Below are 26815 nucleotides of genomic sequence, written 5' to 3' on the forward strand. Positions count from 1 at the left end.
TGCCAAGGGGGTTTTCTTGGTGGTTGCAAAAAAGAGCCAATTTTTTACACTCCCTGCAACCCAAAATGTCACCAGCATTTCACATTTCATTTCATAACCTGCCCAGCTCCCCACTTCACCAATGGCAAATGTTAAAAATGAATCATTTCATTACAATTCATTTTAAATGATTTCTAAAAGCTCTGGGGCCAAAGCATCGTGAAAAAAACTGGGTTTGAATACGATACCCATCCATACCTTAAGTTAATATAAAATGAAAACTACATTAGTAGAGGTTGGGCATTTCAACCCCTCTTTTTAACCCGTTTAATCTCACGTTGTCAGGCAGTAACAGCTCCCCTGCAGAGCTGGGGTTGTTTGTTTCTGTTTCAGCCTCTTCCCAGCTCAAGGCCGTGACAAGTCACCCTCCCAGCAGGCACGTTTGGGGACGCTCAGGAGGCACAGCAGGGCAGTCAGAGCTGCACACCAGGGCTGCTCACTGCCACAGGGGAATCAAATCCACCAAGAAGATGTTTTTCACAGGACTGATCGAGCTCTGGACCATCTCCCTGAAGGAAACCAGGAATTATTTCCCCCCAGAGACAGGACTCAAACCTTGACCTGCAAGCAGCCAGACCTCGTGTGTGATTATGCTGGAATTTCTGTTCCCTGTGCTGCATCCATTTCACTACTCTCTAGCAGTGATTTTTCCTCCCTGCCTTGTTTTATTTGATTCTTGTTACAGAAAGGAGATGTCAGGAAATCTGACACATTGCTGTGCCAGCAGCAGGTGAGAATCTCACGATTCAATTCCCACCTGTGCCAGGGCCATTTTACACCAATTTTCTCTGTAGGAAAACATGGAATGAAAGCAATAAAAGCCGTGGAAGATGTGTGTGTGCTGTGCACAGCTTCAGCACTGCCTGCATGAGCAGGGGGTGCATAAATCCCTGCTCAGGAAGGATTCAGTGGGAAAGCACTGCCTAAAGTATCAGCAAGCCAAAACGTTCTACAAGCTTGGGAAAGAACTTGTCATCAAACAACTTCATTTTCTTTTTCTCTCTTGGCGTTCACGCTTAAAAACTTCCATTTGGAAAGGGGAGATATTTTCCTGTAATCAGCAGGTGACAGGACAAGGAGCTCTAAGGGATCACAGCCGATGTGGAAAAGCTCAAGCTGCAAACTCCAGAGCTGACAAATTCACAAATCTGTCCTTCCCGGGATAAGCCTGGCTCTGGGGATCTTGACGTCGTTCGGAGTCCTGTTCGCGGCTTTGCTCCCCGCGGCCTCCTTGCCCTGGAGCAGGGTGATGATGTTCTCCCGCTGGTGCCTCACGGCCAGCTGCAGCGCCGTGCACCCAGTGATGTCCTCCACGTCCAGCAGGGCCCCTGCCTTCAGCAGGGTCTTGATGATGGCCATGTTGCCCTTGAGCACCGCCAGGTGCAGCGGGGTCCAGCCCACCTTGTTCCTGGCGTTGACGTCGGCCTGGCACTCCAGGAGGTTGATGACGCTGAGGAAGGAGCCCCTGAGCACGGCGAAGTGCAGGGGGGCCCAGTGGGCCCTCTCGGCCGTGTTGGGGTCGGCCCCGCAGCGCAGCAGCTCGCTGACCGCCGGCTCGTCCCCGTAGCGCGTGGCCAGGTGCAGGGGCGTCCAGTCCATGCTGCCCTTGGCGTCCAGCCGGGCGTGGCTGCCCTTCAGCAGCCGGATGATCTCGATGTGCCCCTTGAAGGAGGCCAGGTGCAGGGGGGTCCAGCCTTTGTCCGTCCTCAGCTCCACGTTGGCCCCGTATTTGATGAGTTTCTCGCAGATCAGGTACTTGCCCCTGACCACAGCCAGGTGCAGGGCGCTGTAGTGGTTCTGGTCCAGGCTGTTGACGGAGATGCCGTTCTTCAGCAGGTACTGCACCACCCTGAACTTGCCCCTCTCCACAGCCACGTGCAGCGGGGTCCTGAGGTTCTTCTGCTTCCTCTCCAGGTCGGCTCCCTGGCTGGCCAGCAGCTTGACCAGCCCGACGTGCCCGAAGCACGCGGCCACGTGCAGGGCGGTCTTGCCGTCCACCTCCTGCGTGTTGGAGTCGGCCTGGCGGGACAGCAGCACCCGCGCCACGTTCTCAAAGTTGTTCTGGGCCGCCAGGTGCAGCGGGGTCCACCCGTCGCGCTCCTGGGCGTCCGCGCGGGCCTGGTGGTCCAGCAGCAGCCGCACGGTGCGGTCGTCGCCGTGCTGGGCCGCGAAGTGCAGCGGGCTCCAGCCGTCCTCGTCGGCCGCGTTGACGTCGGCGCCGTGCTCGATGAGGACGGAGCAGATCTCGGGGAGCCGGCGCTGCACGGCCAGGAGCAGCGGGGTGCAGCCGCCGCCCGCCGCGCGGTTGACGCCGGCCCCGCGGCCCAGCAGGAAGCGCACCTTGCCCACGTTGCCCTGCATGACCAGCAGGTGCAGCAGGGTCAGGCCGTTCTCCTGCACCCTGCCCAGCTCCTCGGGCGCCAGCTCCTCGGGCCTCCCGGCCTCCTCCCCGCGCGGAGGTGGGAGAGGAACATCCTGGTTGTCCTTCCCTAAAGGCAGGGAGGCAAAAGGGGAGAAAAAGAGTGAAAAACTCCCAGGGAGGGAGGGAGAGCTTGTGATTCTCTGTGGAATGACATGAAATGGAGCCAGTTGAGAGGTAAGGAATGTAAAATAAGGCCAGACAGGCACTGGGACATTTGGCCTGTCTCTCTCTCAGTGCCTATTTCCTGAATGGTTCATTTTCCTTAACTTAAAATGTCACCCACGTGGAAAACCTTATCAGCCACATCCTTCTACAACAAAACAGACAACTTTTATAGCTTCCCCTTCTTTGATTTTCAATCTAAAGCCAGTCCCCTACTTACCCCCACTCCTGGTGTCTCGGGGGAAGGCGAGCTCCTCTTTGTCACTCTTGTTGTCGGAAAGGAGGAAAGGAAAAGGATAAAACAGAGTGTTTATTTGCATTCTGTAATGTTTGCACAAAGTCCTTTGCTGCTGCTCTGCAGTTTTGTGTCATCATTTGAGAGTTTTTTATCCAATCCTGTTTTTGCACCCAAAACTCAGCTAAGCCAGTCATGACACAGGAGGAATGGGGGAGCCTGAAGATGATCTCTGGATATCCATGAGCTTTTCCTCCTTGTGCTCATTTGCTCCCAAACACACACATATTCTTCTTCCTGACTGCATGGCAGCATCCCAAAATTGTTTCCTTTGTTGTTTAGGGACCCTCAAGCCCCTACTTCTTCAAGCCTCTGGTTTCTTGCACGTCTTGGCAAAACCCTCTAAATACCAATAATTCCCAACTCCTATTGCTCCCTGTTTTCTAGGGATAATTACTCCAGTAGCTGAGATTACATCGTGAGTATCCGGAAGCCTGATTTTTTTCTTAGCCAGAGAAACACGAGGATTTAAAACTACTTTTTAAAAAATTTCTGTAAGAGTTGTTCAAATGGGAACATCCTCAGTTTTGTGCCATCAACAGAAGCCTGAGATTCTGTGTTTGCTTGTGTTTCTTTTAGTGACTGAATGATAAACCCACTTCACCTGAGCAGGTCCAGAAAAGGGTTTTCCTCTCGGACTATTTATCATTTAGTGCATTTGTTAATTAATTTGCAAGTGTTTTATCCCCATAAATGAATTACAGAGGCACAACCTCTGCAGGCACCCCGCGAAGATGCTGAGGTGCACCTTTGGGAGGGGAAAGAGCCTCGAGATCTGGTAAGAACAAGCAGCAGACTCAGAGGACTTTCCTGAGAGGCCCAGGGGGGTTCTCCTCACCTGCTGGCTCCTGGAGATGGCCGGTTTGTGGGACATCTTCCTGACCAGGCGCTCGTTCTCCGGGTCCTGCACCAGGCTCTGGATCAGAGCCAGCAGCACGTCGGTCTCCACAGGGATATCTGCCAGGGCAGAGCAGTTCAGCTGTGCAGGCTGCCCCCAGCTCCAGAGCCAGGCAGGAGCCACGTGGGAAGGGAGGGAAAAGGGACGAAGGGATGTGTGACAGCAAAAGGGCACCAAGCTGTTAAACCTCGCAGACGGAACTGGGAAAACTGGACACAAACTTATCCCCTGCTTGCCAACCCACGGGGCGCACCCCTGGCTAATCCACAGCCCAGTCCCACCTGCAAAGCTTGGCCTTTGCTTGGGGTCCTGGTCCCAACACCTCTTCATCAGGTCGACCATCTGGTGGCACTCCCCGGGCCAGTCGTCCCTGACGAGCTCCAGCCCCGGCCTCTTCCCCGCTGCCACCTTCACGATGATGGCCATCATGTTGGCCCCTGGAAAAATCCAGCACACTCTGGGTGTTGTCCCTGGGAAAAGGGCTGGAATAAACATCCCACGGGGTTTGTGTTTACCTGTGTAAGGTTTTTTCTGCATGAGGACCTCCCAGATGACGATCCCGAAGCTGCGGGAGAGGAGAGGAGAGACTGTGAGCACTTGGACATGAAATGCACTTATTGGACATGAAATGCTTCTGCCTTCGGGAGAAATGGGAAGATCAGGAAGGAAGTTGTTCAGGAGGGAAGGATTTCATCTCCCAGAGCAGAAGGATTTCATCCCCCAGGCCGAAAGAATCAGGGTTTATGATTCTGCCTCATGCATCTCCCTTAAGAGTGGGGTCATCATCCTCCAAAGGGTCTGAGCAGTGCATGAGTGACGTGGAGCCTTTCCTGGCACAGTCAGGCTCTCAGTGCCTTTTTTCCAATTTATTCCCATTAGGGTTTCGAGCCCTTGGCTCCTGCAAGTTCCTGTGGCTGTGCAAATCCTCCTTTCCCTCTTGCCCTGGGTTACTGTGTGCTGCAAAGGCTGAGGAGTTTCCAGACATGGACACGGAGCTCCTGTGAATGTGCTGCAAAGCTCCTCGCCCAAAAGGACAAAAGCCAAGCTGAAATCTCTTCTCTGCCTCTTCCTGACCAAAACGAAGCTGAACGCTGAGGCAGATAAGCCAGTACTAGAATTGTTTTAAAATCAATCTCAGCAGCGACTGTGATGAAAGAGCAGCACTGGCTGTTGTGGGCTCTGATCTCACTCGTTTTTATGGGAACAGGGTGTGATGGCACCTGGGGCAGTGCAGCCTGCAGCTCCCGTGGGAGGGTGCATTGGGATGATGATTATCCACAGAGAAACCCCCTCCCTCTCAGTCTCCACCACAGGGCTCGGGGCACCCCAGTGTGTTCCCCACGTTGTAGGAGGCAGAAAACCAGAATTTAAAGAAGCTGAGGCAGTGTTCAGCCCCCCTTGCTGGGTGTCAGAGCCCGGGGACACCCCTGGCTGCCCTCACCTGTACACATCATACTTGATCCCCGGGGGTTTGCTGTTCTGCAGGAACATTTCGGGGGGGATGTAGCTCAGCGTGCCCCTCAGAGCTGAGCTCTCGATGTACTGCATCCTGCTGGATTGCTCCATCCACTTGGACAGCCCAAAGTCGGAGATCTGCAAGCAGGAACAGCGAAACTGCCCCAAAATGCTCGCACTCTCCCCTCCTGCTGTCCCCCTGGGCATCCCCCCATCTTTGGGATCAGGGACAGGAGGAGGTGTGAGCAGCTGGAACTTGACAAAACCCTGACAACCTGCAGCCCCCGAGCCCAGCTGGAGCCTTCAATTCCCAGCGCTGGCCCAGAGCCCCCGTTTGACCCTGAGATCACCGTGTAATTTGCTCACCAGCTGCTTGTCAAACACCCCACAGGTCACTCTTTCATGGAGTGTTCCTGAAGAACCTGATTTACTGGGATTCTGCACTCGTTGGGCAGAACCAGCCTCGCTGTGGCGTGAGGAATGGCCGTACCTTGACGTGCATGTTCCCATCCAGGAGGACATTCCCAGGCTTCAGATCCAAGTGCAGCAGAGGAGGGCTCATGCTGTGCAGGAAATTCATGGCCAAGCCCATCTCATGGATCACCCGGAATTTCAGCTGCCAGGACATCCTGTGGGTGGGAAGGATTCTCTCCAAGGACCCCCTGGCCATATATTCCATCACTATCCCCAGAGGGCTGTTGCACACCCCGTAGATGGTGACGATGTGCTGGAATTTGATTTTCTCCATCTTGCTCGCCTCCTCCATTAGACAGTTCATGCTGGTCCTGGAAAATTGAAAATAAAAAAATAAAAAATACAACAGTGGGAGCAAGAAATTGTATCTGTTGATTCACAGGCTCAGTAACTCTGTAGTAACTTAGTGATACCCAGCCTTTCCAAGCACTGCCTACCCCAAAAAGATTCATCCCAAATTCCCCCTTGAGCTGATGATAATGCTGCCACACAGTGATTGTTTGCAGATTAAAATCTGACATGGATGGTGTTGTGACTTCTCAAAATGAGCTGAGGTTTACTTGGGCAAAATCAGCCACCACAGGGAAAGAGGTGAAAAACTTGCACTTCTTTCAATCCTTAGCAGTGAGGACAGAGAGCCTGTGGTTGTGACACTGCAGAAATGGCTTTAGACTGCCACAGGGCAGGGTTACATGGGGAGGAATCCTTCCCTGTGAGAGTGGGGAGGGGCTGGCATGGAATTCCCAGAGGCTGCCCCATCCCTGGAAGTGTCCAAGGCCAGCCTGGGATAGTGGAAGGTGCCCCTGGCCACGGCAGGGAGGATTGAAATGAGCTTTACGGCTTCTCCCAGCCCAAAGCACTCTGTGGTTCCATGAAATTCCCGGTGTTTCCCTGGCAGCAGGATGCCAGGAGCGGGCACAGCTCCGTGCCACGCCCTGGCCACGCCGGCAGCTCCACCCGTGCCTGCAGCTCTGTCCCTGGGCACGGTGACTCTGCTCCCAGGGGAGCCCTGGCACGTCTGCTGCTGGCTGCCAGCTCTGGCAGACCTGTTTCTCCAAATTCTCCCAAGGTTCACCCCTCCCGACCTGCTGAACGAGTTTGGGGGAGCAGCCAAGCAGCAGAGTGCCAGGAGTGCCTTCAAAAAGCACACCCTGGGAACGGAGCTGAGCTGCCAGCAATTAAGCCAGGCCATTAATTGATCTAAAATGGTTCAGCCAAGCAAAATCTTCTGCCAGATTTCCTCTAGCAGGCTCCCCACAGTGAGACCAACCCATGGGTTGAGGAATCTCAGGTATTTTACTACAATTGATCAGATACAGAAGTAAAACTGATTATTTGACTCTTTTTTTCCCCCACAAACAAGAACAAAATGCAGATGTAGAATCTGCAGAGCAAACTGAGGACAGTCAGTGCTCAGTCTGAACTCAGTTGTTGTCTGTAACAAGAAATCACAAGAGTGAGATTTTTATCCAGGCAGGTTCGTCCCAAATTGAACGGAATAAAATTTTAAATTAAATAAGTCCATCAACTCTGCTGTTTTTCCATCAGCTCTGCCTGTATTGGATGTGTTATCAGCACTGGTTGTGATTACCTGGCCCTGCTCCATCTCCAGACACAAGGTGGGCACCAGAGGAGTCTCTGGTGAGAGACGGAGCAAGAAGCAGAGAGGAGCTGCAGGTGCACCACGGAGAGGAAAGACATGTCTGGAGGCTACGGGAGCAGGGCAGCAAAAGCAGCTGTAAATCCTCTGCCCCTCATCTTTAAACCTGGTGATTTTGGTGATGAATTCAGTTTCATTGATACACCTCAGCCCCAATGCCCACTGGAAGCTGTAAATAACCCACCAGGCTGCTTTTATCCGTGCTTAAGGCGCTGACCTCAGCCCCAGCTTTCAGCCCTGCTCTATTCCCCGTGTTCCTTGTGTCCCTTTGCACATCCACACACGAGACAGGGAAAAGCAGAACTCCTATTTCCCACTCCCTCCGGGTACCCAACCCTTCCCAAGGAGCAGAAGCTCCTTCCCGCAGAGTTTTATCCCCCAGTCCATCCAGCTGGGATGGCCAGAGCTGAGCAGGGGTTACCTGTCCACGCTGGAGTCCTGCAGCAGGAACGGGGAGCACTTCACTGCATAGACCGTCCTCCACCTCCTGTGCTTCACCTGGTACACGTGGCCAAAGCCCCCGCTGGCCACTCGGAGCCAGTCATCCTCGAAATCCTCCTTGGTGAACACGGTCAGGCTGCCCAGCTGCCGGCCCCGCTCCGTGCCCATGGCACAGCTGGCTCTGCCCGGCTGCTGGGGAGGCACCGGAGCTCCTCCTGCCCTGCCCTGCCCTGCCCGGGGAGGTGGGGATTCACCTCAGGGGAGCCCTGGCAGCTCCTGCCAAGAGGTGGATCCTCAGCGTGGCTGCTCAGTTCACGCGGGAGCTCAGCTCCAGCCTGGGGACGTGGCTCTGCTCTCTCATATCCAGCACTGCATGGGCAAAGCTGTTGTATTGTGTTTTTAAGTTTCATGTTTTGTACCACTTCTGGTTCATCCCTTTACCCCCATTTCCCCCATGGTTTTACCCTGAGCTACCCCTTTCCTTGTTTGTCAACCCCCTCCTCCTTCCCTGATGTCCATCTCCCCCCAGTTTGCTGGGTCATTCCCCTGTCCCCTCCCTGGTGCCTTGTCCATCACTCGACTCCCCATCCCACTCATCCAGAACCTTCCACAAAGGGCGTCCAGTGATTGGATGGGGCCAGGGGTCCCTCCTTCCCACCTCCCCTGTTGAATTCTCCCTGTGTCTGTCTCCCCACCTTCCACTCCCCCGAACGTTCCCATGGGTGGGTGGGTGATCTCCCCCCACGTTTCCACCCCCGTTTATATTGTGCTGCACAGCCCAGTCCGGGGCTTTGGTCGTTGGTTCCCCTGGGCTGGGGATCTCCCTGGAGCTCTCCTCAATAAACCTGGACTTCACCCCCGACTGGAGTCTGCTGTGGTGTGGTTTTTGCTCTAAGTTTGTGTTTGCCCACTATTCTCCTCCCTAATCTCCTCCCCTCCCGAGTTACCCATCTCCCCAAGCCCTTCCCTAACTTCCTCCCTCCCAAGCTGTCAATCCTCCCTATCCCCACGCCTTTTTCCAGAGTGTTCCTTGTCCATCTTGTAGTACTCGATACCCCATTTGTTACTTTGTATTATCCCCCTGCCCTGCTCTCCCTGACAGGTTTATAGAACGTTAGCCCTGCCCTGGATTCCTCCCCTGCCATGCCCTCATTGCTTGGTTGCCCTATACCACTCCCCCTATAAAAACCTCTGCAGACCCCTCAGTTTTGTCTTGGGTTCCCAAGTCGTGGACTTGATAAATCCATCCAGTTTTACCCCGTGTCCCGTGTCATCATTATCTGTTCCTGTGCCGGGCCAAGCGATAACTGGGAATAGCAGTGAAGGGATACACAGAATAAATAAATCGACTCCACACCCTGGGTAGTTATGAGGGGGGTCTGTATTGTCAGCACCCAACACAAGTGAGATATCTCTCCAAAACTTGTGCCCTGAGCCTCGGTCTGACCCACACCTTTATTCCCAAAGATGTTCCATATGAAATACATTGCACAACTTTTCCGTGCCTGTTCGACCCCTGGCCCTGCCTGGGCTCGCCTCTCACACTAAATAGGTCCAGGCCCTTCTGGGCACGCCTGGTTTGCTCTGGTGGTCGCACGGGGGTCTCTGGGTGGTCCTGAGGCTGAAGATCGTGGTCTTCCTCATGATTTAAATTTTGAACTTTTCCTCTCTGCGCGTGCGCTGTCGGTCCTTTGGTGCTGATCTGAGTACGTCTGTCAGTCTTGATGGGCTTGGACACAGAGGAGCTTCTTTATCCGGGTTCTTTGCCTCCTCTGGTATTGCTCTTTATGCAAGAAACTTCAGAAATTTGCATTTTCTTATGCCCTTTGTACCAGGCAGGGGTTTCTTACGTAAAAGGTGAAAATTCAACACATAACTCCACAAGCTAAAATATAAATGCTTCATTCATTTCGTTAAGTAAACTCCAAAAATCTCCATTTCAGCAGAGCTCACGGGGGGGGAAAGTCGCGCTCCTGCTGTCGCTGCCCAGCACTGCGACAGGAGTCTACTCCTGACTTCCACCGTCACCACAACCGCCTCACCCAGCAAGGTGAGCCACCCTCACCTTGCTGAGGGTGAGCCACCCTCCCGAGGCAAAAAAAAAAGCCACCCTCCCGAGGCAAAAAAAAGCCTGAGAGGCGACCCTCCCGAGGCACCTGAGCCACCCTCCCGAGGCAGTGTGTCCCCTGCCATCCGCTGTGCCGGAGCCAGCCGGGAGTCCCCGAGTGGGCACAAGGAGTGACACAGAGCCTCCCAGAATTCCGGGTGGGAAATGGTGCAAAGAGCAAGCCTTGAGTGACTGCTCCGTGCTGAGGGTGGGATTCCTCACCCGAGGCATCGGCACAGCCTGGGGGAAAGGCAGGTGGGGCAGGGTTGATGCTTGAAGGGAAGGGAGAAATCCACCGGGCAGAATTGTACATGAGAGAGGTGGAAAACACTCCAGAAAGAACAGAGGGAAAAAAACGCCAGAAACAGATGGATGGAGAGGTGGAAAACACTCCAGAAAGATGAAAAACTGAGTTTAAAAAACCCAGAAATAGCTGGATGGAGAGGTGGAAAACACTCCAGAAAGATGAAAAACTGAGTTAAAAAAAATCCCAGAAGTAGCTAGGTGGAGATGTGGAAGACATTCCAGAAAGATAAAAAAACTGAGTTATAGAACACCCCCAGAAGTAGCTGGATGGAGAGGTGGAAAACACTCCAGAAAGATGAAAAATTGAGTTATAGAACACCCCCAGAAGTAGCTAGATGGAGAGGTTCTAGAAAAAACACTCTAGAAAGATAAAGAACAGGAGAAAAAAACCCAAACAACCAGAACTGGCACGTGAGTGCAAGAGGCTGAAATACCAGAAAGTGCATCAGCAGAAATACCAGAAATGTGGTAAACCAGAGCAGTTCCCTCAGGGATAAAATAAAATCTGCTGTCACATCCCTGGAAGCGGGTTTTTGGAGGAGCACAGACTGGTCAGGGCAGTTCAGCCCTCACCAGGAGCAGCACACACACCTTCAGCTGAAGAGGGGTTTAAAAACTCTCCTCTGGGTCTTGTGCATTTGTGTCTTTAATGCCTCAGCTCTCTCTCTGGAGGTAGCTCAGTGTCAAATACAAGGTGGTGCTGATTCCCTCAGTGCTACTGCAATACAAATAATAATTAGCACTGCTGCAGGGTAATTGTCTCACTGCCAGTAAGCCCTGACCTGGGTTTTTTAGTTCTGTGGCAGAACCTTGAGGAAATCCTTGGAGGAAGCCTGACCCAGGTGGAAATGTGAGTTACTTCTGTTACACCGACCCCAGGGGCTCTGGCAGTGGACTCTCTTCTTTTAAGGAAAGAAGGGAAAAAAAAAAAAAAAAAGGAAAAAAATATTCTGCAGCCTTTTAGGGAGGAAAAAAATCCAATTAGAAGGTGATTGTTGCCAATTCCCTGGCACTCCCCAGGAGCTGCCGACCTGGAGTAATGCCCTGCTCCCTTCCACTGCCAGCTGCCAACACAGTTTTGGAGCTGAGTGTGGGAACCCAGGACATGCCTCTGGCTGCCCTAGCTGTCTCAAAAACACCTGTGGCTTCGATTTTAGCCCGTGGAAAAAACTGCCAGCTTTGTGTGAGGAATTACAAGCCACAAGGGTTTGAGTGGTGTGGTAGTTGAGTTAACACAGGGTGGAAAAATGGAATTTTGGGGTTTTTAGAATGGGGTTCAAGGGACAAGATGGAGGGGTTTGGGCGTGTCCTGACCTCCTTCTCCTTCTCCTTGCCCTCCATGTCTCGCTGTGCTGGTGACACTTTTCTGTTGGTTTCAGGCACAGACACACTGTCCAACACCAATGACAGACATTGGCACGTTATTGTAACCATGGCACACGGAGTTTTTGGTGTAAAATGGTAACACCAGCCCAAGGGGGTGGGAATCTGTCACAGACCGAGCTGCTGGACAGAGCTCAGCTCCTTGAGAAAGCATGTTAGAGGTGAGAGAAAATAAACGACCTGGAGAAGCCGACCCTGCGCATTCCGACTTCTTCTTTGGCTGCGGGGCTGGGAGAAAAAGACTTTTTACAATCTCGGGGTCACCTCGACCTCCAGACCCCCGAGAGCTGAGGACAAGGACATTCCCCATTCCCTCCCTGCAGGCACAGACCGGACAAACACTGCGAGGCTCAGCTTTATTGCAGAGTGCAGGAGGAGGGGAGGCACAGGGGGGAACACTCGGCCCACGGCTGCACAGGGGCAGCAGCTGCTGCTTCTCTCCCTCCCAAAGCTGCGTTTCTGGGCCAGCAGCTCAGGAGTGTTCCAGCTCTGAGGGCAGGAGGAGCAGGAGGTGAGGAGTCCTGCTGCTCATTCCCGGCACAGGGAGATCCCTCCCTCCCCACAGGTGCCTCTCCTTGCTCACTCTCCCGGTGTTGCAGCTGCTACGGGAGGTCCTGGACAGGATGGAGCAGCCCCAGCTCCTCTGTTGCCCTGATTTTTAAAAGTGTTACGTTTTCTCTTATAGTTCTTTTGAAAGTTTTAAAGTTCTCATAAAACTCCTTCAGCCTTCTGATGATGTTTACACTTTTGAGAGTCAGATTTCCCACACAATTTCATGTACAAATAGAATAGTTTAGAATATTTCTTTGTGGGTGGAGAGAAATGACTGATTGATCTTTGGAGCAGTGTGGTTGGAGAGGTGGCAATTCCATCCTCCAATCCACGGTCACCTTTGGAATTCTGTAAATACCAGATGTTTGAATAAAACTGGGTCTTTTTCTCTTTTGAACTCACCAAGCTCCTGTGTGCTCATTTCGTGTCCAATAACGACAGGGCTGGAGCCTGGAGGGGGCTCTGCACAGCACCCCCCTGGCTGCCCTCCCACAGCCACCCCCTAAAGCCCCCAGGAGAGCCCTCTTTGTATCCCCCATCCTATATATGGATGCCTTTCCCCAGTGCATTCCAGCAGATTCCAGCCTGCTCTGACCATTAGTGGGGACTTGGAGAAAACAGCAACAGGCCTGAAGGGCAAGGAGGAAGGCACTGGGCTCCTCAGGGATGAGGGAAGCTGTACAGCCCAGGGGACACATCTCTGGGCTCTTGGCTCCTGTCCCCACGCCCAATTCCATCATTTCCCCCACTGTTTCTCCCTGGTGGCAGGCTCCAGGGCACAGTGCTGTGTTTCACTGGTTCCCCTGCCCCCTGATCTGCCCGTTGCTGTGCCCAGCCTGTGCTGGCCCTGGCAGCTGGGGCACCACAGCGATTCCTCCTCTACCCTGCAGCTCGTGGGGTCTGGTGCAGAAGGAAAGGAAGGAAGGAGAGGCAGGCTCGGGGCACAGGAGGCACCTCCTGCTCCCTGCTCGGCAGGAGCTCTACAGAAGCAAAGCAACTCCAGCTGCTTCTCTGGTGGCTGGGGGAGCTGCAGGAGCAGTTCAGCTGCTGGGATCACAGCCCGTGGAATTCTCCCAGCGGGGGATAACGGCTGGGCTTGGCTCTGTGCCGCTGGTGCAGCCACAGCCCCATGAAAGCACTGGCCAGGACGGCACAGCCTGTCAGGGACCCCAGCAGGATGGGCAGCAGCGTGGCAGGAGCAGCACCTGGGCACACAGAGAGAGGGAATCGAGCAGTGAGAAATGTTCTCTGCACCAACAAGTCCAGCCACAAGGAATTAGGGATGCTGCCAGTGGGTTTTGAGAAGTCTCTCATGTTTTATCAGCTCAGTGTCACTCTTTTCTAATAGCTATAAACATCTAATTAACATCAGCCGGCTTCTGTGTTTCACCTATGGACACTCCTGACCTATGGCCAGCCTCATTCTGCTCCAAAATGCTGCACTTCTTTACAGACAGAGCATTCTGCCTCATTTTTCTCCCCTTTCCTCCTCCTAAAGCTTCAGTTCCTTCCCAGGGTGCCTTTGGAACTCTGTTGGATGTGACACTGATGAACCCCCAAGTCTGGGATTCAGGGAGGCCAAAGCAAAGGTGAGGAGTTGTTGGATATAACCTAATCAAGAAAAATGTTGAAAATGTGCTGGTTTTCCTGCAGCAGGAAGAGCTGAGCAAAAACCTCGGCCAGAGAAATGAAACCAGGAGAGCCCCACCTTCCACTGGTTTGTAGAGAAACCTGTTGTTCATCCTCCAAACGGGCCCGAGGGAGACCAGCTTGTGCAGGTTTCCATGGCTGCTCCTGTCACCGGGCTGGGGAAGGGGCTCCACGCTTTCCAAGCAGCCCTGGGAAAGAGATGGAAAACACCTGGAAGTGTCCTGAACAGAACCTCCTGCCCCAGGGTCTCCTCAGTCTTTTCCACCTCTGCTGTCATTCCAAAAGGTGAATTTCCAGTCCTTGGACCAGCACATATGTAAATCTTAATTCCCTAATTTCCCTTCCTTAGGGATTACCAACTATTGCCACCCTTCCACACCATTAACTCCTCTCCCAGACTTTAACCAGGGATTGGCCGTGGGGTGACCATGGTGTGGAGGCTCTGGCAGCACCAAATCCCTCCTGTTCCCTTCTGGCAGCACCAAATCCCTCCTGTTCCCTTCTGGCTGCACCAAATCCCTCCTGTTCCCTTCTGGCTGCACCAAATCCCTCCTGTTCCCTTCTGGCTGCACCAAATCCCTCCTGTTCCCTTCTGGCAGCACCAAATCTCTCCTGTTCCCTTCTGGCAGCACGAAACCCCTCCTTTTCCCTTCTGGCAGCACGAAATCCCTCCTTTTCCCTTCTGGCAGCACCAAATCCCTCCTGTTCCCTTCTGGCAGCACCAAATCCCTCCTGTTCCTGCGGGGGCAGATCCCCTCAGTACCTGTTCACATCCTGGCTGGCCTGGCAGGCAGACCCTCAGCTCGCAGTGCAGGTAGGCCACGGAGTGGTTCAGCATCTGGAACAGCTGGATGGAGAAGCTGGTGGCTCTGGAGCTGCCACCCTTCAGCAGCTGGATGTGTCTGCACTCCCAGGGCAGCCTGGCAGGAGCAAAGAGCAAAGAGCTCCAGATGCCAGCTCTGCACGAAGCGCGCAGCACAGCCCTGCATCCCCACCGAGGTGCAGGAAAATCCACCAGGGAGCATCAGCATTCCCTGCTGGAGCCGCCCTGCTCGGCAGCCCAGAGCAGCAGAGTGGTTTTGGGAGGTTGGTTTTGCTGTGGTTGTGCCAATCACCCCCTGAGCTGCTGGAACACACATTTCACACCCCCGCGGGCTTACAAGCCCCGGGCAACGAACCCTCCCGTGCCCCTGGCCCAGGTGAGGGGCTGAAATGGGCTCTGGGTGTGCCATTCCCAAAGGTGGGCATTCCTGGAGAGAGGGCAGATGTCGCTTCTTTGAGCTCTTTAGTAGCTGGGGAGGGTTTTGATGTGGAAATCCACATTGTGGCTGCCACCCTGCCCCACTCTGTCCTGCGTGTGCCTCCCCCGCAGGAAGGGGATGCTGCACACCGGTGACAGCCCCCGGGGCGAGCAGGACGGCTTCTTTCCACAGATCCCACAGCAAGGGAGGTTTTTCCCCATCCCCACCTGCGGAAGAGGCAGCACTGAGCCCCCGCAGCCCCGGGGCTGGCGGAGGGGGTCACGCAGCACGAGTGGACCCGCAGCAGGGCCGGGCTGCTGTTGCTCTGCAGGGCCACCAGAGCCACGAAGGTGTCCGGGGGCCGCTCTGAGCCCGGGAGCCCGGGCGCTGTGTCCCCTGCGGGGCTCAGGCTCAGCCGCACCGAGTGGTTCCCGGAGCCGCAGGAGTCGCTCACGATGGCGAGGCTGGGGACAGAGGGGGGGAAAAAGGGAATGAAATGAAAAGCAGCCAGGCTGCAGCAGCACCCAAAGCAGGAGCCAGCGGAACTTGCCCGTCCAGCACGGCGACATCCGAGTGCAGCCCCCTCCTCTGGTGTGAGTCGCTCCGCAGCGCTCCGGGCTCCGCTGTCACCAGTGTCCCCAAGCCTTCAGCTGCTCCGTCTGTCACCTCCCTCGTCCTGCCCTCCTCCTCTGCCTGCTCCGTGCTCGGCGGCAGCCCCGGGGCCGGGGCCGTGCCCGCAGCGCCCAGCCGGGCTGGCCCGGCGCTGTCCGAGCCGCGCGGCTCCCGGCGGAGCGCCGGGGGCTCTCCGGGGCCGGGGACACCTGCGGGTGGTCCCCGCCGTGGGCAGCGGGCTCATCAGTGCCCCCATCACCGAGCTCATTAGCGGGGACTGCTGTGGGTGTGGGGGGCCGGGCAGCAGTGCCAGGGCTGGAGTGACCAGGGTCCAGCTGCATGGCACCCTCCTCCAGAGGGGGGGACACCTGCTCCAGAGGGTGGGATATGTTCTCCAGAGGGTGGGATATGTTCTCCAGAGGGGGGGACATCTCCTCCAGAGGGTGGGATATGTCCACCAGAGGGTGGGACACCTGCTCCAGAGGGTGGGATATGTTCTCCAGAGGGTGGGATATATTCTCCAGAGGGTGGGATATGTTCTCCAGAGGGTGGGACACCTGCTCCCGAGGGTGGGATATGTCCTCCAGAGGGTGGGACATCTCCTCCAGAGGGTGGGATATGTTCTCCAGAGGGTGGGATATGTTCTCCAGAGGGGGGGACATCTCCTCCAGAGGGTGGGATACATTCTCCTGAGAGTGGAGCATCTCCAGAGGGTGGAACATCTCTTCCAGAGGGGGGGACACCTTCTCCAGAGGGTGGGATACATTCTCCAGAGGGTGGGAAACTTTTTCCAGGGGGTGGGACACCTCCAGAGCGTGGAACATCTCCTCCAGAGGGTGGGATATGTTCTCCTGAGAGTGGAACATTTCCAGAGGGTGGAACATCTCCTCCAGAGGGTGGGACAGCTTCTCCAGAGGGGGGGACATCTCCAGAGGGGGGGACAGCTCCAGCGGGAGTCTGGGTGATGCCGGCTGTGCAGCAGGCACGGGTGCCGGAGTGGGCAGCTGCCTGGTGGGGGCTGCATCTCCTCTTGCTGCCCCCGCCAGCGCTGCAGGGAGCTCCGCTGAGGGGTCCAGCACCGCCTGTGGCCCGGGCTGCCCAGCCGGGGCTGGCAGGTGGAGCAGCTCTGCGCCTTCGAGCGGGCCGGTGCCACCCTCGGCCGCAGGGAGGGCGGTCCCCGCTGCTGCCGCCTGAGCCAGGCCCTGGCTGGCTCTGGGATGTCCCCCCAGGGCAGGGACAGAGCCGGTGGACACGGCTGCAGTGAAAGCCAGCTCGTGTGCCAGGGCTGCTGCGGGCGGCTCTGGTGTCCTGGGGCCAGGCACGGCGCTGCTGCCCGGGGAGCCAGCAGCTCCTGCTTCTCCTGCACTGCCGCTGCCTGCGGCTGGCCTCGAGCTCTGTCCCGTGCTGGGCGCGGAGGAGAGGCCAGCAGGAGCTGGGGCAGCTGCAGGAGAGCGGGCAGGCATCGCTGCAGGGCTCACCACCGGCAGAACCCTCCCAGAAGTGGTTGTTCTCCTTCGGAGCTCCGTGGAAAGCAGAGCCTGCCCTCTTGGTGTCTGTGTGCCTGTGAAGGGCTGAGGCACAGCCGGGCTGAGTTCCAGCTCCAGACGTTGAGGGACACCAGGTTTCCCGGCCGTGATGGGGCTGGGAGCTGCTGTGGCAGGCACAGGGACTGCAGAGCGGGCTGTGCTGCCCGCTGCGGGTCCGCTGTGCTCCTTCCCAGCTGGAAGCACGAAGGAGGCTGAGGACGTGCTGGGAGCTGCTGGAGATGGCAGCAGCTCGGTGCCTGGGAGCCTTTGAGGAGGGGGCTGCAGGGCTTTGGTGCCGGGGAGTGCCCTGGGAGGGGGTTTGGAAGGCGAACACGCCGTGCAGGGGGCACGGGCTGGGCTGGGGGTGGGCACTGAGCCCTCCTGCCCTGCAGCCCCTGTGCTGCTCCCAGGCTGGGCAGGCTCTGGGGAACCTCGGGGTCCCTTTGCTGCCAGGAAAGGAGCCCCAGGTGAAGATTGTGGCCTTTTGGTGGTGAAATGCACTTGGGGGGAAGATTGGAGGCTCTGAGTGGACACCGGCTCTGGTGGCACAGGGGAGGTGCCAGGCTCTGCTGCCAGGGAAAGCAAAGCAGTGCCCGTGGCCCGCTGGGGATGGGGAGCAGGAATCTGCATCTCCTCGGGCAGCCTGGGCATGGTCTGCAGCGTGGGGCTCACCCTCGGCTCCAGCACATGCCCTGGGGCTGAGGTGACAGCTGGGGACAGGCCCCTGGGGGCTGTAGGAACAGGAATAGCTGGCCCTGGCTCGGAGGTGACTTCTGCTCTCTCTGCTTGCTGCTTGGACACAGTGGACAGAGCAGTTCCAGCTCCCACGGACCTCCCAGTGGGATAAGAGGGACTGGTTTTCACTGGGACACCCTGGCTGCTCCCAGTTGTCCCCACACTGGTGGCCAGGTGGGCCATTCTGTGGTCACCCTGAGGAGAGGGCAGCGCCTGTGCTGTGCCACTGGGCAGCAGGACAAACACAGGCCTGACCAGGACCAAGCTGGAAGGGCCCAGGTGGGAGTTTGCCAGGTCCAGCGCTGAAGAATTGGGTGCTGCCAGGATTTGCTGGATGGAAAGCAGCCCCCCAAGGCTGGAATTTGGGAACTCTGGGGGGAGAGGGGAATCCTGCATGGGCTGCAGGCAGATCATGCCATCGGTGCTCTTCAGCACGAAGGACAAGTGTGGGGACGAGGGCAGCAGGGTCAGGGGGTCCCCTCTGGCTGTGCTGAGGTTCTTGGCAGCTGCCTCAGGCAGTTCAGATGTCCTGAACTGGTGCACCAGAGCCTGTGCCAGGGCTGCTGGCACCTCCCTGGGCACCCCTGGGCCAGGCTGTGCTGTGGAGGAGCTGGGGTGGCTTCCCTGGGCATGGGAGGAGAGCAGGACAGGAGCAGGAGCTGCCAGCTTGGTGGGGCTGGGAAAGGGAACTGCCTGGTCCCTGTGGCCGTGTGCTCCAGAGGGGCTGGGGACAGGGCTGGCTGCTGGGGTCAGGGCTGGAGAACCAGGTTTGGGGATGGGGCTGGCTGTTGGGGTCAGTTGAGGAGAATCAATTTTGGGGACAGAGCTGGTTGCTGGGGTCAGGGCTGGAGAACCAGGTTTGGGGACAGAGCTGGCTGCTGGGGACAGTGGAGGAGAATCAGTTTTGGGGATGGGGCTGGCTGTTGGGGTCAGTTGAGGAGAATCAATTTTGGGGACAGAGCTGGCTGCTGGGGTCAGTTGAGGAGAATAAATTTTGGGGACAGAGCTGGCTGCTGGGGTCAGTTGAGGAGAATAAATTTTGGGGACAGAGCTGGCTGCTGGGGACAGTTGAGGAGAGTCAATTTTGGGGACAGATCTGGCTGCTGGGGACAGTTGAGGAGAGTCAATTTTGGGGACAGAGCTGGCTGCTGGGGACAGTTGAGGAGAGTCAATTTTGGGGACAGAGCTGGCTGCTGGGGTCAAGGCTGGAGAACCAGGTTTGGGGATGGGGCTGGCTGTTGGGGTCAGTTGAGGAGAATCAATTTTGGGGACAGAGCTGGTTGCTGGGGTCAGGGCTGGAGAACCAGGTTTGCTTCTTCTCCCTGCGCTCACCTGCAGCATCCCAGCCAAGGCTCCCTGAGGCACGGGAGGGGCAGAAGCCCCTTGGAGCTGGGAGCCAGAGCCAGGAGGTGGGGATGAGGTGCTCGGGGTGTGGAGGCCCATGGGCTGCATCCCAGCACGAGCAGGAGCAGAGGCAGCGGGAGGCTGAAGCCCTGCTGGGACAGAATCCCAGGGCTGGAGGTCACTATTCCCAAAGGTGGGCATTCCTGGAGAGAGGGCAGATGTTGCTTCTTTGAGCTCTTTAGTAGTTGGGGAGGGTTTTAATGTGGAAATCCACAGCTGGATTGCTGCGGATGAGCTCAGAGGAGGCTGTGGGCTCTCAGGGGAGGGAGGTTTTCCAGGTCTCCCTGTCTCTGCCCAAGGAGCAGCCTCTCCTTGAAGTGCCATTTGCTGGGAGCTGCTGTTGCTCTCTGGGGGAAGGTGTTTGGTGCAGTTGAGAGCCCCGTGCAAAGAGAGGGGCTGCTGCCCATCGCTCGTGCCAGCTTGGAACGGAGATGGAAGGGATCCCTCGGGAGCTGGAGCTTCCATCCACAATGAAGAAGAATTTGTGGTGCCTGCTGGGAGGGTGTGAGGAGCAGGCAGCTGGGCTGGGTGTCCTGAGCCGTCTGTCACAGCTGAGCTTGAATTCCTGCCTTTGCTGCCTGTGGATTCCTGCTGCAGAGACAGAAGTGGGGAGAGCTGAGCGGGCCTGGCCTGTGCTGGTCTGGAATAGACTGAGCCGAGGTGCCCTGGAGCTGGCTGGGGTGGGCCTGCAGAACTTCCAGCGTCCGAGCTCTGAGTGCTCCTCGGGCGGGCAGGTGTCCCCCCTGCCGTGGGGTCGGGCTGGGCTGGAGGGCTGGTGGCCGTGGGCCTTCCCCCCGTGGGCAACCAGCCCTCCCCTGCCCTTGCCAGAGAAACCCCAGCTCGGGGGGGAAACGCAGATGCTGCCGTTTCTCTCCTTGGCGGATGAAAACCCAGCGTGGGCGTCAGAAGAGAAGTTTTAGGGCTTGGCACCTCCCTGTGCTTGATGGCAGGAGGGGAAGAGAGAGCCGTGACCTGGGGAGAGTCCTGGTGTGTCCCTGCACTGGGAAAGGGCTGGAAAGAGCTGGAACTGGGAGGGCTGAGACCAGCCCCAGGAGCCCCTCCTGGCTCTCTTGGCTGGGCTGTGGGAGCCCCTGATCCCTGCGTGGAGCTGCTCCAGAGCTTTCCAGGAGATGGGTGTCCGTGCTGGGCTCTGGGGGCTGCTGTGTGCAGCAGCTCAGCCCCCGCCGGGCTCCCGGGCAGCAGAGCTGTCCTGTGTGCAGCTCTCCCGGTGTGGGACGCGGGCCCAGGGGCTGTTCCAGACGTGGGATCAGCTCCTGGGCTCTGGGAGTGGAAGGTCCCCTCGGGCCAGTCCCCCTCGGTGACGGGCTGGGGGCTGCTCTGGGCCCCGGGCTGGGCTGCCGCAGCAAAGCTCGGGGCCAGCGCCCCACTGCCAGCACGGCCGCTCCTGGAGGCTCCTGGGGACAGAGGACAGGCCTCGGGCTCAGCTGCAGGCAGCCCTGAAGTGCTCCAGCAGCTCCTCAGCACAGCTGAACTGGGCTGGCACCGCCCGCACCAGAGCCACGCGGGAGCTGCGGCACTGCCATCCCAGTTCCAGCCCCAGTCCCAGTCCCATTGTCATTCCCAATCCCATTCCTATTCCCAGTCCCATTGCCATTCCCGTTCCCAATGCCAATCCCATTCCTGTTCCCATTCCCAGTCCTATTCTCATTCCCAATCCCAGTCACAATCCCATTCCCATTTCCAGCCCCAATCCCAATCCAAATCCCATCCCATTCTAATTCCAATCCCAATCCCAATCCATTCCATTTCAATCCCAGCCCAGTCCTGATCCCATTCCCATTCCCAGCCCCATTCCCATTCCCATTCCCATTCCCAGCCCATTCCCAGCCCCGTTCCCAGACCCATTCCCATTCCCAATCCCATTCCCAGTCCCAGTCCCATTCCCAGTCCCAGTCCCATTCCCAGCCCCATTCCCATTCCCAGCCCCATTCCCATTCCCATTCCCAGCCCCATTCCCATTCCCATTCCCAGTCCCATTCCCATTCCCATCCCAATCCCATTCCCAGTCCCATTCCCAGTCCCAATCCCATTCCCAACCCCATTCCCATTCCCAGCCGTACAGCCCTCCTCCTCCTCCTCCTCCTCCTCTGCTGCTGCCATTCAGCACCGTGTGAAGGACCCGAGGCCTGAGGCAGGCAGAGAGGATTCCTCGATTCCCAGAGAGGAAACCCTCGGGCTGGCCAAGGACAGGCTGGGAGCCCTTGCACAGCAAAGCAGGATTGAGCTAAACCCAAAGGAGCTCCCTCCACTGCCCTCCACCAGCAGCCCAGCAGTGCCATCAGGAGTTCCCTGACCCCCACGGGCGTGCAGGCAGGTTTGTTCTGGCCCAGAGCAGAGGGAGCACAGCAACTTCCCAAACCCAAAGCAGGCACCTTGTCACTGGAAAGGCAGACCCTTGCTCTGAAAGGTTATTCTTTCCTCCACACATTTTACTTTTTCTGTCTTCACATCAGAAGGTTGATTTCCAAATTACACTTTGCAAACCACAGGCTAAAATGGAATTTCCTCCCCAAAAAACTTTACGCATTTTTCCTTGGGCACCTGCCAGGAAAGACACAAACCTAAAGGCTTAAGTGGCGTGCATTTAAATTGTGGTTTTTGACAAAGGCGAAGCAGATGTTTAACAGCTTCACAAAAAGAGGAAAATTATTGATTAGGTAGAAAATTCTTTGCCATTTCCCGAGTTTATCTTTCCTGAAGAGAACAGGCTGCCTGAGGACACAGCAGTGCTTCCAGCTGCCCAGTTCATGTCTGTGCCCTCGCAGGGATGCTCACGGGCACCCAGCAAGGTGGAAAGGCCAGGCTGGAGCCCTGCTGGGAGTGACAGCAGCCCTGGGAGCTCTGCTGGGGCACAGCAGCGCTGACCCAGCACTGATTTCGTGCTGTCAAATATTTGGCAGGACAGCTGTTCCCAAAGAGGCAGCACAATGTGCCAGTGGTGCCTGGAAAAGGGACTCTGAGCAAGCCTTCAGCCTGGTCCTCAGTGCTGCTTGGAACCCCTCAGGAAGAGGGATTTTGAATTTGATTTCCCCTAAGGAGACAGTGTTTGCTTTGGGGGCTGAGCAGCACGGCCATGCCCTGATGAGGGGCCACTCATTCCACCCAAGCCCTGGGCTGCACAAACGGGGAGAAGCTGCTCCTGCATCCCAGAGCTGCCCCACACCCGGAGAACAGAGGCAGAGAAGCAGCAGTTCTGGGGAGCAGAGCAAACCCATCACTCACCAGACAAATCCAGCAGTGCAGCTGCCAGCAGGACGAAGAGGGGGAACTTCTCCTGCATCTCGTGGAGCAGCTCCTGAGGCATCCCAGTGAGGAATTTCCCCGCTGGAAGCAGCTCCCCGCTGCCTCCCAGCAATGGGCATGGGCTGCCTGCTCTGGAGGGCAGAGGGCTGGGTCACTTTATAAGAGCTCAGGCCAGACACCAGCCAATGACCTGGCCTAGGGAAAAAAAAAAAAAAACAACCCTGCACCAATTGGAATCCATCGGTTTCAACAAGAGAACAGAGCGTGGCCAGGTGGACTTTGTGTCCAAAAGGTGGAAAATGTGACTGTGAACACCACGGTGCTCGGGCAGCCCTGGGGGAAGAGTTAAAGCCCTCCCTGGAGGGCTGGGGGAGGATGTGGAGGGGCTTGGATGCCCCCAGAGGAGGGGAACAGAGCTGGGAGCTCCTCATGCCAGGCTCAGGGCTCTGGGATTGTCCACTTTGGAGAAAAGGAGGGTCTGGAGAGAACTCCTGGCTGTCTGCAGCTTCCCCAGGAGGACATGGAAGGGAGGTGCTGAGCTCAGGCTGGGTATTAGGAGGACGATTTTTAGCCAAGAAGGGGGTGAAACACTGGAAGGGCTTCCTGGAGAGGGGATTTTGTACAATTCCCTGAACACACTTGGAATTCTGTTCAGCCCTGGAGTGCTCAGGCAGCTGCACTGGGTGAAGTTGTAGGTCCTTTTTAACGGAACTATTCTATAATTCCGATTTTTTTTTGCCAGTTTGCAGCAATAAAAGCATCCACAGCCTGGATCCCAGGGAGGAACAGAAACCACAGTGAAACAAGCACAGAACTCAAACCTTCCTGAGAGCCCAGGGAGAGCCCAGAGGCTTCTTGGGCCCAGTCACAGCTACACCCTGTTTTTTTAGCCACAAAGCCCCCAAATAACTGTAAATAGTCCCTGCAGGCAGCCAGCAGCACCCAGCAGGAATCTCCCAGTGCCAGGCACACCCACCTGCAGCCAGGCTGAGAGAACAGGCTGACACAGCCCTGCCTGTGTGAGAACACCTGAGCAGAGGCAGATAAAGCCCTACTGACAGCTGGGAGCAGCAGGGCCAGCCAGGGAGGCTCCCTGGCACCAACAATATTCTCCATTATTCAACAATATTCCCTCCATCCTCCAGGCTGAGCCGGGGCAGCCAGCAGGAACTCACTGACCCCCCCTGCCAGCCCAAACCTGCCCTCACCTCCCTGGCAGAACCAAGGGCAGCTTTTCCCCCTCCCTGGAAGGAAAATTCCTGCCACCCCCAGAGCACCTGCACCCTCCACGTGGGGTTTGTTACCTGTCTGGGCAGGCTGTAACCCCAAAACCCCCCCAGATGATTAAACTGAGGTGATCCATTGCACTCCTGCCATCCCAGAATATCCCTCCTGTGCAGTGGGAAGCTGATTCAGCTGCTCTCTGGAAAATTTGTCAGCCCCAGCTCTGAGGGGACAAAGGTTCCCCACAGAACTGACACCCCAGGTGCCAAGGAGGGGAGCTGAAGAGCCATTTTAAAGTCAGACTGGGCTGGCCTGTGCTTATTCTTCACAGAAACACAATAAATTCTTCTGTTTCCTGTGTTCAAAACCAACCAAAAAAAAGCCAGGCTGTATTCACGGCCACTGATTAAATTTATGTCAATTATTAAAGCAGAGGCAGCCTAATGCAAGGGGGAACTTCAGCTGGTAGCTGAGATAAGAAATCAACTTCTTCCTCCTGATAGTGTTTCACTGGCTTCTGTGGGGGACCAAAACCGCTCCAAAAAGCCACTGACAAGTTGATGTGCTTTGAATTAATTTTATTAAAGCAAAGAAAACTCGACAGCAGTGAGATGAAGGGCGCTCGTGGAGGGTTTCTGAGGAGGTCAGCTGCTGTGCACGTATTTCATGGAGGAGTTCAGGATGGCCAGGCCATTGAGCCTCCTCAGCTGATGCATGTGCCTGGAGAGGCAACGGGGGGAACAGGTGGTGACTAAAAACTGGAGTTTTAAGCTTTCAGGGGTGTTTAATGCTATATTTAATATAAAACAGAGTTTCTAGATAATAATAATAAATAATAATAATAATAATAATAATATAGAGTTCATACAGATACTCTTCATAGAGTTTCTAGATCATTACTGCCCTCAGAAAGGCACACAAATGACATCCTTCAAATAGGTGGCATTTCAGATTGACCAAACTAAGAAAATAAAGAGTTTCCCTTCCATCTCTGCTGTTTTAGACAGATCTCAGGGCTGGTACTTTCTCTGCTGCTCATTTGGGATCTACAGATTTCCAACACCCCTTCTGTCAATGAACTCCTTGGAAGATGTGGGGACAGAACTGGCACCCCAGGAGCCCCAGAGCAGGACCTGGGGACAGATCACAAAGGGGGAATTCTGGCTGGAGGAAGGAACTAGAATTCATAGAATTTATTCTATATTCTATATATTATATATTCTATATATTCTATATATATATATTATATATTCTATTATATATTCTGTATATTCTATTACATATTCTATATATTCTATATATTCTATTATATATATTATATATTCTATTATATATATTATATATTATATTATATATTCTATATATTCTATTATATATATTATATATTCTATTATATATATTATATTTTATTATATTATATATTCTATATATTCTATTATATATTCTATATATTCTATATTCTATATTCTATTTATTCTATTTATTCTATTTATCTATTCTAATAAATTCATAGCATTTATTCATCTATAAATTCAATAGACTTTACATCAATTAACCTAACAGACTTGGCTTACCCCGGTTGGTTTCTCAGGGATTATCACCTAGTAACAGAAAAGGGAAATAAAAAGAGGGATTTTGTGGGGCCCTACCTCGGCTCAGCCACGCAGAGCCTGGCCAGGGCAATGGCTGAGTTCTGCTGCACCGAGGTGTTGAGAGCATCACCCCGGCCTGCCTGAGCAGCAGCTGCACCACGCCGGAGCCCAGCAGGGAGGAGGCAGCCCCGGGCAGGAGCAGGCACTGGCTCAGGCACAAAGCTGCGTTCCCCACAGCCGCCTCGTCCCCCGAGTCCAGCAGCCTGAGCAGCACCTGGAAGCCTGGCAGGAGGGGGAAATCTCGGTGAGGCACGGCCCAGAGCTGCTCCAGCTGCTCCCCGCTGCCTGCAGGGGCTGGCTCTGGGGCTGTTTCCCTGCAAAAGCTGGAGCAGCGAGGGGATTTCGTGGCAGTTTCGGCAGCCAGGTGTGGATGCCAGCCTGGGCAGGGAGAGACAAACAGCAATGGGTTCTCACAGTGGCTTGTGAGAATTTTTAGGGAGCTGTAGGAATGTGGTATCTTGTTAGTCTAAACCATCTGCAGTGGTGTTTTTCCACCTTGCTTTTCTGTTCCTCTCAAGGACGGTGTGTGAGAAAGATGTTTTTTTATTAACTAGCCAATGCAGTAGAATGCATCGGTCTATATAAGCTGGAGAATCCTTTGTATTAAAGTTTCTTTTTCTCCTCTGCAATTTGGTCTCTTGTCTGTTCTTGTGTCATTCTTGGAGCAGGGTGACAGCCAGGAGCTGCCTGAGCTCCACTTGCCCAGAGGTCTCTCTCACACAGAGCTGAACGTGCCACGTCAGCTGCCTTAGACCAGAAATGCTGTTGTGCAAAGAACAGCTGGAAAAAGGAACATAAAAAAAGCTTTCTGTGCATCCAGAGCTCACCTGGGAGCTGCCCCTGAGGACAGCAGAGAGAGAGTTTTGACACTCTGACACCTGAAAGCAGCAGCAGCGTCTCAGGCCACAGAATCCTGAACATCCTGAACATCATTATCACTGATAATGATAAAATAGATAAATACAGCCACGGCTCTCCACCTGGAAGTTTCCTCTGGCAAACAGAGCTGACAAAATAAGAATTAGTGACTTCTCACAGGTTAAACCCCAGAGTTTTGGTGGGGACAATGAGGCTGAAGTGCTGCTGCTGGCTTGGGGCAATGAAAGCTCTGGAGGAGTCTGGCTGCACAAAGGGGAGGGGGGCTACGAGAGGCTTTTCATGAGAGGAAATCCTTGGGGTGCTGCAAGCTAGAACTGGCTGCTCATTGGCAGGCTCAGCCAGTGAAAATCTCAGGGTTCTCTGCTGTGGTTCCATCAGCTTTGACAGGGGCTGGTTTTAAAGCAATGCAAGCAGGGCTGTACCACAGAGCAGAG

The 26815-nt window shown here is 55.3% G+C and overlaps 1 protein-coding gene and 1 long non-coding RNA gene across 2 annotated transcripts; both read right to left on the reverse strand.

Moving 5' to 3' along the window:
- Positions 1 to 242: 242 nt before the first annotated feature.
- On the reverse strand, positions 243 to 8014 carry ANKK1 (ankyrin repeat and kinase domain containing 1). Its single transcript, XM_053963451.1, has 8 exons — positions 7827 to 8014; positions 5762 to 6056; positions 5258 to 5409; positions 4332 to 4381; positions 4098 to 4253; positions 3757 to 3875; positions 2844 to 2889; positions 243 to 2528 (listed from the first exon to the last, which is right to left on the reverse strand). Exons 1-8 carry the CDS (start codon positions 8012 to 8014, stop codon positions 1180 to 1182), a joined length of 2355 nt encoding a protein of 784 aa, XP_053819426.1. The 3' UTR covers positions 243 to 1179.
- Positions 8015 to 24411: 16397 nt separating this feature from the next.
- LOC128799250 (uncharacterized) lies at positions 24412 to 26776 on the reverse strand. Its single transcript, XR_008434683.1, has 2 exons — positions 25500 to 26776; positions 24412 to 24570 (listed from the first exon to the last, which is right to left on the reverse strand). It is a non-coding gene; the product is annotated as an uncharacterized LOC128799250 (long non-coding RNA).
- Between the last annotated feature and the right edge of the window lie 39 nt (positions 26777 to 26815).

The sequence above is a fragment of the Vidua chalybeata genome, chromosome 23 (genome assembly GCF_026979565.1).
Source record: "Vidua chalybeata isolate OUT-0048 chromosome 23, bVidCha1 merged haplotype, whole genome shotgun sequence".
Taxonomy (NCBI): domain Eukaryota; kingdom Metazoa; phylum Chordata; class Aves; order Passeriformes; family Viduidae; genus Vidua; species Vidua chalybeata.

What these genes read in the sequence shown, in the direction of transcription:
- ANKK1 (XM_053963451.1), bottom strand. Translation starts at nt 8,014, where the DNA reads ATGGGCACGGAGCGGGGCCGGCAGCTGGGCAGCCTGACCGTGTTCACC. An exon ending in ATGGGAACATGCACGTCAAG is followed by an intron (nt 5,410 to 5,761) that starts GTACGGCCATTC and finishes TCCTGCTTGCAG; the next exon opens with ATCTCCGACTTTGGGCTGTC. An exon ending in GCAAAGGCCAAGCTTTGCAG is followed by an intron (nt 3,876 to 4,097) that starts GTGGGACTGGGC and finishes CTGCCCTGGCAG; the next exon opens with ATATCCCTGTGGAGACCGAC.